The sequence below is a fragment of the Lygodium microphyllum genome, chromosome 18 (assembly GCF_053477565.2).
Source record: "Lygodium microphyllum isolate KBCC chromosome 18, Lygodium_microphyllum_v1.1.10, whole genome shotgun sequence".
NCBI lineage: Eukaryota > Viridiplantae > Streptophyta > Polypodiopsida > Schizaeales > Lygodiaceae > Lygodium > Lygodium microphyllum.
The window spans coordinates 13,664,845-13,680,485 of record NC_141152.1 but is presented as its reverse complement, the minus strand read 5'-3'; the positions used below and the strand labels follow the sequence as shown (position 1 = coordinate 13,680,485).

Sequence of the window (15,641 nt, the reverse complement as noted above, 5' to 3'; positions counted from 1 at the left end):
GTAAGAACAGTGAATTCTGCACATGCTCGACAGTAAGGGATGTTGATCTGGACATGCTGAATAAGAACAATGAACTCTGCTCATGCTGAATGAGGACAGCGAACTCTGCACATGCTGAATCGTAAGAACAGTGAACTTTGCTCATGTTGAATAAGAACAATGAACTCTACTCATGCTGAATGAGAACAGTGAACTCTACACATGCTGAATCGTAAGAACAGTGAACTCTGCTCATGCTGAATAAGAACAGTGAACTATGTTCATGCTGAATAAGAACAGTGAACTTTGTTCATGCTGAATGAGAACAGTGAACTCTACACATGCTGAATCATAAGAACAATGAACTCTGCTCATGCTGAAGAAGAACAGTGAACTCTGCACATGCTGAATAGTAAGAACAGGGTGCTGGACAGTAAGAACAGTGAATTCTGCACATGCTGGACAGTAAGGGATGTTGATATGGACATGCTGTACTGTTCCTATGAAGCTGGGATTTACTAGGAAGAGATAAAAACCAACTGTTCACAGGTTATGTATTTTGGAACATTACCATTTTTGTAATTTTCTATCTTTTATTTGATAAAGAAATACCGAGAGGGGCACCGGTTTTCGGGGCCAATCTGGTGTTGAGTGAGGGAGAGAGGTCTCTGTTTATGTGTGTGTATGTAAAGTCCAAGTGTTAATTGAAGGAACTACCACTTTATGTGAGTCATAGACCGGTTGCACAAACACAACCTCCAAAGGTGGAGGCCAAGCAACAGATACAAGGTGTGGACGATGGTGATCCGCTAGCAACACTAGAATGAGGAGAGGACAACGAGAAGAAGATTGCAAACAAACACCAAATGGTGGTAGATAGTGTGGGCTAGCTCCAATTGAGACGTCTTCCGCAAACAAGATGTGGGTAACAAAGCTCTAGCACCTACAATCCACAAAAACAAGATTGACTCAATGGGGGAGCAATTGTATATTCATAGAAAGTTTGGGGCCTCCCAAATTAGTATTTTCATGTGGAACACTAAAACTCTCTAAAATTGTGTCTGTTTCAAAGAAAAGGTTTTAATTCATTAATTAACTTTAGTTTTGAGACTGTTTAAATAAAACTAATGATTTTTTAAGCTCAACAACTTCTCTCAATCTCAAAACTGGAACCAAAAAGGGACTATAAACAAGCCCAAGCCCTTTTACTTTTCTTTTCCCAAGGTATCCCACTCCAAAGTAGGCAGAGAATTAGGCAAAGGTTGCATATCAAATGCTCACTAACCTGCCAAAACTACAGAGGCAACAATTATCTTACAAAGGGAGCCCAAGCATTCACCCCAGAGAGAACAAAGCATCAGACAAACAATGCTTGTCGACTGCCCAATCACCTACTACGTCTTGCAAAGGGGGATAGAAACACAATGCTTCTTTTTTTTGAAAAAGGGCTTTTGTGTTGTTTTCCGAGATTTAGTATTAAGGGAGGGTTTTCCTTTCCACCTATTGAGTAACAGCACCTTCACAAAATAAACAAATCTATCCCTATCACTATTGGATGTCAATAATGAAGAATAGGAAGTGTGGAGGGTATGTGGTAGAGGCAAAAAAAAAAAAAAAAAAAAAAGTGAAAATAAGTTATGCAAGCTGAGTAAGCAAGGGAGATTGTCTTGGAGATTGCCATGTGCAATGCCACAAATATGGTGAATGCAGAGTTGACCACTCCAAAAACTAAAAAAGTGATAAATGCGCTTAGATGCATGTTTACAAGAACACAATGCCGATGTATTGGAGTTATGCAAGAGGCCATGCAATGTACTGCGTAGTCATGCTCATGCAAAATGCTATACAATGGTGCTGCTTGAATAGTGCTCTCATAGGGGAGTTGTTCGTTGCCCAAGCACCCTTTTTACAATCATGGTCATTCTAATTATGCAGATGAAGATGCAAAATATAAAGTAAATACAAATGTTTAAATGAATATGTAAGCAATACCCTATCACCATCGACAAAAAAGAAGCCATTCCCTCTCAAACTCGAAGGGAAAGCTGAAGGGAGTCGCCCTCTCCTCGTCAATTTGAAGCACTAGGAGAGGGTGTGTCCAAGCTGATTCTAGAAAGTAGGCAATGTATAGCCAGCTACCTTCGTCAATATATCTGCAAAATTGTCACTGAAAGACACACACTCTAAGCAAATAATGCCTAGCTCAACCTACTTTCTGATGAAGTGGAAGTGCACTCTAACATTTCTTGTCCATAGGGTAATGATGGAGTTACCAACTAGTACAATTACTCTCTGGTTATCACAATAGATAATAGTCAAAGCAACACAAGAAAACTTAAATGACACAAATAAGCTCCTGAAGTAGATGGCCTCAGTGGTACTATCATAGAGAGCCCTATACTCAACCTCAGTAGTGGAAGCTGCCACTGTCACCTGATTATGGCTGGACCATGAGATGGGAGCTATACCCAAGGAAAAAATATAGCCGCCATAGAAATGCTGAGTATTGAGATCTCCTACCCAATCAAAATCTATATAGCCCTAAAGTGTAGCCATAAGCCGAATCTAATTGGTACAATACTGATCTACCAACTCAAGAGCATACTTTTGCTATGACATAAAAAGACGACTCTCGAAACGTGCAACTTTCATCCCTAAAAAATAAGACAACTGACCAAGTCTAATCACATCAAATGTGAAACTAAGCTGAGCCTTAATTTCTATTATAGCAATAGAATCTAAGAAAGTCAAAAGTAAGTCATCCACATACAACAAGACATAGCTAACCCCCTCTGAAGAATATAGATATATAAGTTTGGGTTGTAAGAGGTAGAATGGTATCTTTGAGTCGTAAGAAACTCATCCATCCTCTGAAACCAAGACCCCAATGCTTGCTCCAACCCATAAAGAGCTTTTAACAAATGAAATATATTATCTTTCCAGTCAACAAAACAAAATCTAAGTGGCTACTCCACATAAAATCTAAGTGGCTACTCCACATAAACTTTCTCCTCCAAATAACCATTCAAGAAGGCACTTTTGACATCCATCTGATAGATCGGCCAAACATGGTGAGCACCTAACGCAACCAACAAACGGAAAGTAGAGGCAAAGTACATCACCATGAAAAGGCCTCAACAAACTGGCATGAAAGGCATTGTGTATCTGCCAATGTAAAGATAATTTCAACCAATATGCCATATCATTGATCTTTTCCAACACCTGGGAGGGCCCATAGTATCTAATACTCAACTTCATATATAGTCTCTCCTTTTCTTTTATCTTTTTCAACCTTGCCTTTTCAAAAGGCAACAATATATAATCACCTTGAGTAAACTGCAAAGCACGTCTATTGCAATCTGTTGCTTTCCTTTGCTTTTCTTGTGATCTCTAAAGTGGAAACTTTATCTTTGCATAGGCTGCATCCAAGTCTTTCACATAACAATCAACCTCAAAGATCTTATCCTTAGTTTGCAAGATAGGTGGTACATTCTTGCTACCCTCAAATGGAGCTTTGACAATGGAATTATACACTATGTTGTTGTAAGCAAACTCAACCAAGGACAAATATTGCTCCCACTGTGTCTTGTGGTCTAAAACATAGCACGTCAAAAGATCTAACGCTGTGAAATTTGCTTCCTTAGACTAACCATTTGTCTACAGATTGAAGAATGATAAGAATTTCAGCGTGGTATCCATATTCTCAAAACAACCCCTTTCAAAATAAACTAGTCATCCGAGGATCTCAATCACTAATGATCGACTCTAGCATACCATGATACTTAAAGATATGCTGCAAAAACAATCATGCCATATAATCAGTCTTTATTATCTTTCTCACCAGAATGAAATGGGCTTGTTTGCTAAGCCTGCAAATGATAGTGCATATCCCATCATTCCTTATAGGTATCCTAGGAAGCTCAAAAATAAAATCCATTGCAACGCTCTGCCAAGGCCTATCTAGAATAGGCAAGGACTACAACAAACCGACATCTTTTGTCTCTCATGCTTTACCTTCTAACATACAACGTGTGTCCTGACAAACCACTCTACGTCATGCCTCAAAGCTGGCCAATAAAAAAAATGCTCCACTGTCTTAACTATAGCATCAATATCTCTGTGTCCTATATACAAAGAAGTGACTTTCAATGATAGCTTTGGGCCTTAATTGCTTTGTGACACACAATCGTCCATACATCAAAGTGCTCATCCCTCTGGCCATTGCAAAGCTAATCATAAACATTAGCAAAGTCTGAATCAACAACATATTGCTATTTCATAACATCCAACTCAATGTAATAAACCATACTAACGCTGAAATTTGAGGCTTACGTAACAATGCATCAGCCACAATATTCTTTTTACTATCAATATGTACAATCTGAAAATGAAACATAGTGAGAAAATTTGCTCGTGCTTCTTTGACAACTTTGTCTGCGTTAAAAAGTACCTCAAAAGCTAATGGTCTATCTGCATTGTAAAATCAGTCCCCAATAAATAATATTTCCACATAGACAGTGCATCAATTACAACCAAGAGCTCTTTCTCATAAACCTGCAAATTCTTTTCTGTGTTGTGGAGAATTCAACTCTCATAAGCCACAACTCAACCATCTTGCCTAAAAAACAACCCCAATGCTACTACCACATGCATCACACTAAACCACAAATGACTTCCTTAGATGGGGTAACACAAGCACAGGATCTAAAGTTATCTTTTCCTTCAACTTTTCAAATACTGAAATTTCCACTACTATCCATGTAAATGACACATCCTTTTTCTACAAGGCATACAATGGAGATGCAATTTCAGCAAACCCACATATGTACTTCCTATAGTAAAAACATAAACCCAAGAAGCTGTAGATCTCATGGGCATTTCTCAAAGATAGCCACAATCGTATTCCCTCAACCTTTACAAGGTCCATGGAAATTCATGCAAAAAGAGTTCACTTTTCCTATCATTGATAGCCAGCCTATACTCATGCAATTCATTGAGCACAATGTCCAAGTGTCTTCTATGCGTTGCCTCATTCTTTGAATAGACAATCATGTCATCAAAGAAAGTGCCCACAAATCCTCTATGTGGCCTGAAAAATACAATCCTTCATTTGATTGAAAGTGGCAAGAGTACTCGTAAGCCCAAAAGGCATGACAAGAAACTCATATAGCCCAAAGATGTTCTGAAAGCTGACTTATGCACATTCTCCGGTCTAATGTGTATCTGACAATATCTACTTTTCAAATCTATACGGCTAAATATGGCTGCCTCCTACAATCTATCTAAAACCAACCTTCCTTCCGTGCATGGGAGGTAATTCCCTAATTTCAACTTAGTTATAGCAGTAATATTTATTACAAAACTGAGAAATGCAAATTAACTTGCAATCTTGGACAATGCATACCTTGTTGGCCCCAAAACTAGCGCTTCTTTCCTATTTTACTTAATTAAAGAAGAAGTTGATGCACAATGGGATTCTCCCAATCCCTTTTGATATTCCAACTTCCCTTCCTGTCCAAAATGACCAACAAGTCTTCAATCTGATTTGCCCCTTGATTCCGGTAATCAATTGGCCTTCACTCGCTTGATGGAGATGGAAAATACCCCAAATTCATTGATTTACTAGTCCCTCTACCTGAATTTGGCTAAAAACAACTTCAGTCTTGTTGAATCCAAGTCTTGGAGCTTCCAATTTCTAGCATGCTTTCCAAGGCTGCTGCTAAGCCCTAATTTCTATTGGTGCAAATTAGGATTTACAACAAAGAAATTTAAAATTTCTCAATCTCTAGTGATCTCAATGTTGTAATCTTCCGAGCAAGGATGTAGAAGGACTGAGAGATGAGAGAGAATGTTGAGGAGAGAGAAAATTCAAACTTTTTTCACGAAGAACTAAAGAAAATCTGTCATTTACTATTGCTGCCCCCTATCTCAACTTATAGATGCAAAGAACTAAAGAAAATCAGTCATTTACTGTTGTTGCCCTATCTCAACAACCTATAGATGCTCTCATCTGCTGTTGATTGGTCTTCTCCCTACTCCTAGCTGCCTCAAAAGACCTTCCAATGGCTACAAATCAGACCAACAGTATCTCCTCCCTCTCTCTTACAAGCTGAATATACTAAAATGCCTCTCTCCAACCTCTAAAGACGTTTTTCAGTCTTGCATGGACATTTTTAACAAGTGACAGCCTTCTCAAATGGTTTTTCCAACATTATCCATAATTAAATATTAATCTTTAATCTTTAAATACTGAAAATTAATCTAATAATTATTTAGGTTTCTTGAAAAATAACTTGACTGGCCAATAATTAAATTGGCTAAACAACTTCCATTCTCGTGTATCTTTGTGCTATCTTTGACCATCAGATTAGCATTAGGTACCATTAAACGCCACTTCTCTAATGTTACCAATTGACACTTATGGCCAAACGAATAACCTAGGCCAACAACTAGCACCAAATACCACCAAGTACCTGTGTAACATAACTTATAGCAACTTTTGCCTTTGACATCTCGTGATTTCCTTGGGTCTCGAGCTCGTAAATTTACTCTAACCCCAGTTATACCACATATGCAAAGTTTACTTAAGTGAGGTTTCAAAAATACATGTCCTCATGACACTATCCATACCATCATCAATCCAAGGAACCGGAAAGCGATTCTTTATCATGATCTTGTTCAAAGCACAATAATCAATGCATATACGCCATAAACCATCCTTTTTCTGCATCAAAAGCACTGAAGAACAAAAAGGAGATAAGCTCGACTGAATCAGCCCTTTTTCTAACAACTCATCCACCTGACTTATAATCTCCCCTTGCTGGGTTGCACGAACTGTAAGGTAGCTTACTAGGTGGACTATTTCTAGGGATAAGATCTATGTCATGATCTTCCCACCTTTCAAGCGGTAGCTGCCCTGGAAGTAACTAAGAGAGACAATCAACATACATTTTCAAAAATGACATGCGATCCTTCTCTAACTTAGACATATTCCCAACATTGTCACTATCATCTTTATTCTTAGGGAAAAAAAAAGTACACTAAAAGATGAATGTTCATTATTTTACAAATGACAATTGCAAATACAATAGAAACAGATTCAAGTTTCAACTTTATATCAAGTGTAAGTGTCTTTTTCTTATGTTGAATAGTGATCTCTTTTACATGTGAATCAATCACTACATGTATATGGTGACACCATGGCATACCAAGCAATACATCACGACTCTCAAGTGGAGCAATGAAGAACTCTTCGCTATCCACATATCCTTGTATATGTGACCGAAGCTTTCCAATGAGTAGTGTGACAAGCTCTGCATGGTCTTTACATGCCATTCCAACTTTCCATGTGTCCCATCTCATTCTCCTTGATGCCTAGACGAACGAGATGAAGTTGGCTAGTGCACCATTATCAAAGAAAATCAATGCGTCTTGATCTCTAATTTTGCCCCATGCTTTGCACAACTCGCTAGCATCATCATTGGACTAATCACTAACAACATCGAGTATCAATCCTACTAATGTTTTGCGCTTCTTTCCTTTAGAATCTCCCTAATTTTTTGATCTTTCAGCTTGCTACCTATTTGGATAGTCTCTTGCAATATGGCCCTCATGTTCACAAATAAAACATTTATTTGCAACAATCAATTCCCTACATTGTGCCAATGTTTTTAAGCCCTTTCTTTGCCATTTTGGCCTCTTTCAAGCTGATTTTCAGATCTTTCCTTTTTCTCAGCCTTAAACAACTTTTTATTCGACTTCTCCCCACTCTCTAAGAAGCCCAAATCATTTCCACGCAACAAAGCATGTGTTGTAGTAGTAGTCTCTATGAGTTGAGACGTACTAGACACTCAATTTGATGCAAAAATCCCTAATTCCTTTAGGCATCTCACAAACATATTTTTCCACTTGAACATAAAGGGATACGAGGCGATAAGAAGTGATGCGCAATAATACATCCCAAAACTTCTTATTGTATTGCTCCAAATTCGTATGTTCCTTAGTATCCAGCTTATTTCAAGCTATCATGATGTCCACCTCAAAGGTACTTATCAACCAATTCAATGCAAACATTTGCTTGAATTGTACCCATGTTGATGTTGCTCTACCTTGCATCAAAAGAGTAAACCACCACTACAATGCATTCCCCTTCAAGAAAGTGGTCGTCTTTCAAATCTTTGAGGACTCGTTGAAGTTTTTTCCTAAATAGACTGCATCAAACTGCTAAATGAAAGTCAAAGCTTTCAACCTATCTTGTGCACTACTGAAGGACTCAAACTTTTTACATCAAAACCAACACCAAACGAAACATTTACATGACCAACATTCATTCCTTGAGCCCCATAAGCATTCAAGGTTGCAAATGCATTACCAAATATGCTACTTTGTGCCCCAAGCATCAAGTCAATACTGCCATACATAGGGTTTTGCACATTTCCAACCATACCTGAATACATTGGGCCTTGCACACCATGCATTGGCTACTCCATACCATAGGGATTTATGCCATGCATTTCCGTATGTGGTCCCTGTCCAACCAGAGCATAAAAATCGTACTTCTACCAAAGTATCATGGCAAAGTATCATGGCTGCCCTATCATAGAATGCGGCATATGCCTAATTGTCCAAAATCCATTGGATTGACACTTCCATGACGGCCTTGCATTTGCATTTCTTACCTCATAAGTACCAACTATTTTGCTCCATTAACAACTTTGGGAGTTTCAAGTGAAGGCTTTGGCATTTTCTTTGATGCCCCTTGCTGTCCCAAAGGTACAGAAGATAACTTCTTCTTCTTGCCCTTGCTATCCTTCTTCAAAGTATTCAAAAATCAGCTGAATTGAGCATCCTCTACCAATTCGGCAAACAGATTTACTACTATCCTTATCCAATTCATGAACTAATCATCAAATTCCTCTTCACTTTACTGGTCATCAACCTCATTATGCCTTGAAGGCCCTACATCTTGTCCAATAGCAACATTTTTAACTTGTTGTCCATCATGTGAGTCTTATCCAAAATCAAGCATTGCATTTCCTTCTTCCCCATGTGAATGTCCATACTAAAAGGCATTATCACTACTTGATTCCATCTCACCATATGAAGATATCTTGCTGTAATTACTCAGTTGAGCACAAAAATCAGCATTAGCACAAAGCTTTGGCTTGCAATCAAGTGCCTTGAGTCCACCAAATCAAAGGATTGAGCAATACCTTCTTTCTCGGACAGGGTGGTAATATATGATTAAGCATTTAATTACATCAATCAATAAATAAGTATAAATTGAAATGCACACTTTATCTTAATAATCTTGGACAATGAACACCTTGTTGCCCCCAAACTAGCATTTAATTACATCAATCAATAAATACGCATAAACTGAAATGCACACTTTACCTTTATAATCTTGAACAAAGAACACCTTGTTGGCCCCAAATTGGCAACCCTTTCAGTATTTCTTTAACTTTATTACCAACGGATTACCTATAAGCTGAAATTTCACAATCTCCTTTGCTGATCCATAAGCCCCTTGCTATAGAAACAATTAGCAAATAATTTAGGTAAATAACCCCTTGATTTTCACCCAAGACTTGCTCTAATGGAACCCCAATTAGCCAAATGCTTCCCCAAATTTACAATGGATGAGCTAGCATCTGAAATCCCTGACAATTCCTTGAATTTCAAGTATTGATTCTAGTGTACAATACCTTTGACCGATGGCACAGGTCACAAGATAATTGCTAAATCCCAATTATTGCTATAAATTAGGATTTACAATATAATTTCTTTGTTGTCCACCAAATTTGGCTATGATCTTTTCCAAATGGCTGAGAATTACTAAGATAACCTGAGAATGGACTGAAGAAAGTAAAAGAATGTCAAAATGAGAGAGAAATCTCATTTTCTTCATAGAAAAACCCTAAAATCTGCATGTTGTCTGCTCCAACTTGCATTTAATGTAATCGCCTACTCCCAAGCAACCCCAAAATGTTGTCACCAGTCCTTGAAGGATGATTCAGCCCTTTGTTGGCTGTTCCCTACAACAAATTATTATTCTCTACTCAAAATATTGACCAACAGCTTCTCTCTCTCTCTCTCTCTCTCTCTCTCTCTCTCTCTCTCTCTGTGTGTGTGTGTGTGTGTGTGTGTGTGTGTGTGTGTGTGAAAATCACTAAATGCCTCTCCACCAAGCCAAAAACGTTTTTTCTCAATTGCATGGGTATTTGTGCCAAGTGACAGCCTTCTAAATCCATTTCTTTAGTATTATCAAGCCATTAAATTACTTTATATAATTATTTAATTCTAAAATTTAATTTCAATCCTTCTAACCTTGCCCAAAATTAAATGTACCCCTCCATAATTAAATTGGCAAGCCATTTGCAACCTAAAGTGATCCCCGGCCTCTATTGACCCTTAGATTACCATTCATTAATTAATCAATGCTAGTCCCTAGTGTCACCACTGACACTTACAAGCCAAACAATACACCAACTCACAAAAACCCAATTGGCATAACTTCTCACAACATTTGTCTTTGACATCCATTGCATCCTCCATGTCCTTGGCCTATTACCATGAAATAACTACCATGTGTAATACGTACTTCACAGCCTTGCATATTTAATTATTAACTTAATCAATTGTTACTAGCAAGATTAAATCATCTCAAAAATTTCACATCCTCATAACAAGACAACTTTAAGATTCACCATGTAACAACATGACAATGGACACTTTACCTTTCACTTTCCTTTCCTTGTGTACACCAAAATCTATTATGGAACTAGAATTTCCTCCAGTTTCTCAACCTTTGCATGAATGTTCTCAAATGTTCCCACTTTGACATTTTCAATTTCAGCAACTATGGTTGGGAGAACAATGAGATTTGCTCTCAAATCAAATCCACCAGAGAACCCATCACGTGGGGTTGGTCTTTTACAAATATGCAATAGAGCACCATGAGTTTGCAACTCTATTTGGTCTTGGGGAAGGGCCACTTTGGGTTCAAGTTGGCAAAATCCATGTAAACCAAGCAATTCAAGTGGGTATCACTAAGATGGTAGACATCAATCTTCAACATCTAGTAGATACTGATCATGATGATCTCTAATTTTTGGAGAATGCTGTAGAGTTTATAGGTAACACTAAGGCACTTATGGTAAGCTGAAAATGACAAAACAGAATTCATAACCAAAATTCAGAAAATCAAATTAAATTTGCTTTTGTAAAAAAGCAAATCACGATGATGGTGCGTGAATCTCAAACACCAGGCTGAATAAAACTAGAGAGTGAGGCCAAAACTGCCTGACCGAATTATGGTCTGATTGGACGATGGTGATTAAAAAAGGCTAATATTAGCTTGACCGGGTACAAACTTTCCCATGTGAGACTGGGATTGAGTGAAGCGAGATTCTGCAAGGATGGATTAAAAGAGGTTGCAACCGCTTGTGAATGATCAAGCTCAAAAGCAACAGGATGAGGATGAAAGCAAAAATGCAAGACTGATCTAGGTCGTAACACACTCAAATTGGTGCATAAACTGGAACAAAGGTACAATGCCATACATGAGGCTTACACATTTCTGAAATTCAACAAGATCTGTAAGGCTGGTTGCAATGCTAGCATGATAACTAAAATGATGAGGAGAGACATAATGTATGAGCATTCCAAAACTGTACTGTGATTCAGACTCCAAAAAGCTCTGTAGCAATCCCTCACCTTGCAAGTTCAACGTGCCTCCACCAGATTTGGTTGGAAAATGAATTATCTTTCATAGAACAGTTAGATACGAAATTCAAATACTTGACTCACCACAGTATGCTTAGACAGAAATTTGTCTTTCATTGTATTCTTCGACCAAAATTTGAAATACTTGACTCAATAAGGTGTTTTGGAAGTCCATGTAGTGCTACAAACATTAAGAAAAAAGAAGCAAGCTCTGTTGAAGTGCAGAATTATGAACGCATTCATGGAGTTCTGACATACTCTGACTCCTTCTTTATGTAAGATGCTCGGGAGGAAACAGCAGACGTCAGCAAAGCTTCCACTTCCGCAGGCGAGGAAGGCAGCTCTGCGGCCATGATCGGGCCGTCCGTGCAACTCTGAATTGCGGCTCTGCAACAGAGGAAAAAGGGGGAAAACCCTAACTTCGAAGCAGCAAGCTCAACGAGCCCCTCTGGCATACATTCTCACAGTCCAAAGCGAGACCACGACCTTAAAACCTCTGCGTATTTCCTGGGTTTTCTTGCAGGGTCACCTGAAAAGCTCTCGAGAGAGAGTCTAGTGGGAAATTCAAACACCAGCCTTCGATTAAGTTGTCCAACTGTTTTTAAAAACGTACAACACACTAAGGGTGCTATCAAAGTTCAGTAGGCCAGCTTGGTCCGGCGGGTGGCGAGGTGGTCACAACCGTTAGAGTTAGGGTCATGACCATTAGAGTAAGGGAACCAATAATATTATCCACAATACGTTCTCGAAGAAAGTTGGGTTGGCTATTGGCAATTTGGCTAGAAAAGAAGTGCCAACCTCCTCTAAATAGTAGCTAGGTTTGTCTCATCGTAAGTGCTCCTCCCTGCATGCAAGAAGGAACATTGTCAAAGTGCCCATCTGATGGGGATTTCCTCTCTGATGATAGTACATTAACAATGTTCTCAATATGCAAAAATTTGGAGGTGACACTATGGGTGGTGATTATATGAACATGGTGCATAATACGCAGCTTGACATGCACATGTTAGAGCATTCTTTACTAAAAGACCTTAAGGTTTTGGCACAAAAAAAAAAACTACTTTTATTGAAGCCTATGTTTCATGGTCAGAGTTCCTTTTGAATGAGTGTGAGAGGTTATTCACGAGCACATAGCAAATCTAAGCATCTTTGCATCCATTTTGATTTATTCAAATATTTTTCATTTTTTGTCTTAGGGTCTTTTGCTAAGAGGAAATGTGTGCTAAATAGTGTGGTGGGGTTTGGAGGACATCTAGTTTATAGCCTTCCTTGATCTTCCATTTTCAACCCAAATGATTCACCCTTGTTTGAATGTCCAATCTAGGTCTTTTCCAGAAACTCCCAAACTTGGCTACACATGAGATTGTTTCCATTTGCTAAATCCCTAAATTTATATGTTCTGAGTTATCCTAGATGTCTCATGGAAGGAGAAAAGAAACCTCATATTCTACAAGATAGGAGGCATGAGCCACCTAAAATCCTTGAGCTTTTATTAATGTAATGGTGCGAAATTGGTTGCTCACATTCATTTTGCACCTTCCTGGATGCATGTTATATTTGTTGCAAGTCTAGATACTTTGCTCATGTATGCCCCTAAATGTCATAATAGGAAGCAAATGCTAAAGGGAAAGATGATGATGGCATGGTTGAATAAGAAAAGGAGCAACTCTCTCAAAAAACTCAACCTCGGCTAGCCTTCAAGATGGTTAAGGAAGTAATGGATAATTCTACTTCTTCCTCCAAATCAATTGGCAAGCAAGAGTACGCATATAATGAAAATGTCAAGCTTGTTAAGGGTAACAAGAGTTAGGGAATATAGCAAGCTAAGTGGAAGATTTCACTTAAATAGGTTGCAAGGATTTCACTTAAATGAACCCAAAGAAATAAGGAGCTAAAGCCATTTTAAACTAGAATCAATGTGTCTCCTCTTCCTCTAATGCTAATGTCGATGTAGGAAGTATGGTGAGGAAATAGATCAACCTCTTTGCAATTTGACTTCCTACAAGGTAAATAGGTCAAGTGTAAATCTTCGGAACCAATAGAAATAAATCTACTTTTTTCTTTTGAGTAAAGACAATTCACATTTCAAGAAATAGCAATGATTCATTGAGATAGTTTGCCATGCTAATAAGGTTCAAATCATCCATCTCTCCCTCGTTAATTACATTACAAAAATTGCAATCGATCATTGGCTTCCCTGCAACCTAATTTAAGTGAAATCTTCAACTTAGCTTGTTATATGCCCTAGCTCTTATTGCCCTTAATAGGCTTGGCATGTTCATCATCTTTTGCCCCTCCCTCTTTTTTATAACTACTTTGCTTAGTTTATTCATGTTTGCTCATGCTTACCACTTGATTTGGAGGAAGAAGGGGAATTATCCATTACTTCTTTAACCATCTTGAAGGCAAGTTGAGTTTTTTAACAAAGCTGCTCCTTTTCTTGTTCAATCATGCCATCTTCATCTTCCACTTAAATGTTTTCTTCCTACTGTGACATCTAGTGCATACATGAGCAAAGTATCCAGACTTGCAACAAATCCCTTGATAACCAATTTTAGACCATTAGCATAAAAAGGCTCAAGGATTTTGAGTGGCTCATGCCTCCTATCCTATGGAATACAAGGTTTCTTTTCTCCTCCCATGAGACATCTAGAATAATTCAGGACATACAAAACTCATCTAGGGATTTAGCAATGGAAACAATCTCATGTGTAACCAAGTTTGAAAGTATCAAGAAAAGACCTAGATTGTACATTTAAATAAGAGTGAATCCTTAGGGTTGAAGAGGAAGGCTATACACTAGATGTCCTCCAAACCCCACCACAATATCACTACAAGATGTAGGCCACATATCGACATTCAAAGCGACATAAATATTCATCAAAAAAATATCCCCATCATCATTAAAAGCATCAGTATAGGCATCTCTACAAATTCATCACAAATAGTGTCGCTATTAGTGTCACAAAAACACTATTGTGACGAAAATAACGAATGAGATAGCGATGCATATAGTAAATTAGCGACGGTTATAGAGAAAAAAAATTGGTTCATATTTTGTGAAGCAATGAGATATTGGATATGCAATCGTCATCAAGAAGGGTGCAAAAACTACTTAAAACCATAAGACTAATAACCCATAAAATAAGTACAATACAGGTGATGACAACACATGAAGTTACATGAAACCATGGAGAGAAGAGCCAAAACAAACATGAAAATCTATCTGTAAATATCGCAAAGTGTAATTTTATAGAACGGATGATAAGTATATCTAAGGAATGCTACATGAAAGAGGCTTACATGGATCATAGGACCCAAAAAAAAAAAGATGTGCACTCCACAAATCCAAGCACATGCTACAAATCCTCACCATCTCAAAGCTCATCCCGGCATAAAGGAGCGTCGAATGGACTCTATAAAATGAACAACAAGACATTAGTCCACCATACATAATACATCACAAAAAAAACTAATGACTACAGACAAGAAAAAGGATTGACTTACTAGGCCGCCATGCATATATAATCTATCGATAAGTGCAATGAGACCGTGTCTCTCTGCATATCGAGTCTACAAACCCATGGGATAGCATTTTGTGATGGAGTGTTGCAAAGAAAATAGAGTAGCATTGTTAGAAACAAGGTTGTTAGTATAAGTGATATGTCAAATAAGAAAGCGAGAAGAACCAAAAGAAAACTTACAAAGTTCTCCAAATAAGTCATGTGGCTGGCCACTCCCCAGATGATGCATGACCTCTACCTCCAATCATGCCCTCACTGCCTCTCCTGTTGTGCTGCTACCATCGTCTAGGAGAGAATATGTGGCCTTCTCCCAGAGTCTCTGCCAATCCTTTACATCTAGCCACTCGAGCTTTGAGGTGCCACTCTTGATTGCCTTATGTGCATCTGATCATCTATATGGCATGTATGTAC

At 38.2% G+C, this 15,641-nt stretch overlaps 1 protein-coding gene across 1 annotated transcript in view; it reads right to left on the bottom strand.

Moving 5' to 3' along the window:
* Positions 1-12,302, bottom strand: part of LOC148020600 (uncharacterized) — a 28,599-nt gene extending 16,297 nt beyond the window's left edge. The window contains exon 1 of the mRNA XM_087699416.1: positions 11,965-12,302. Within this exon, the coding sequence (XP_087555542.1) occupies positions 11,965-12,161 (197 nt within the window). The 5' untranslated portion in view covers positions 12,162-12,302. The remainder of the gene's footprint in view (positions 1-11,964) is intronic.
* Positions 12,303-15,641: the final 3,339 nt, after the last annotated feature.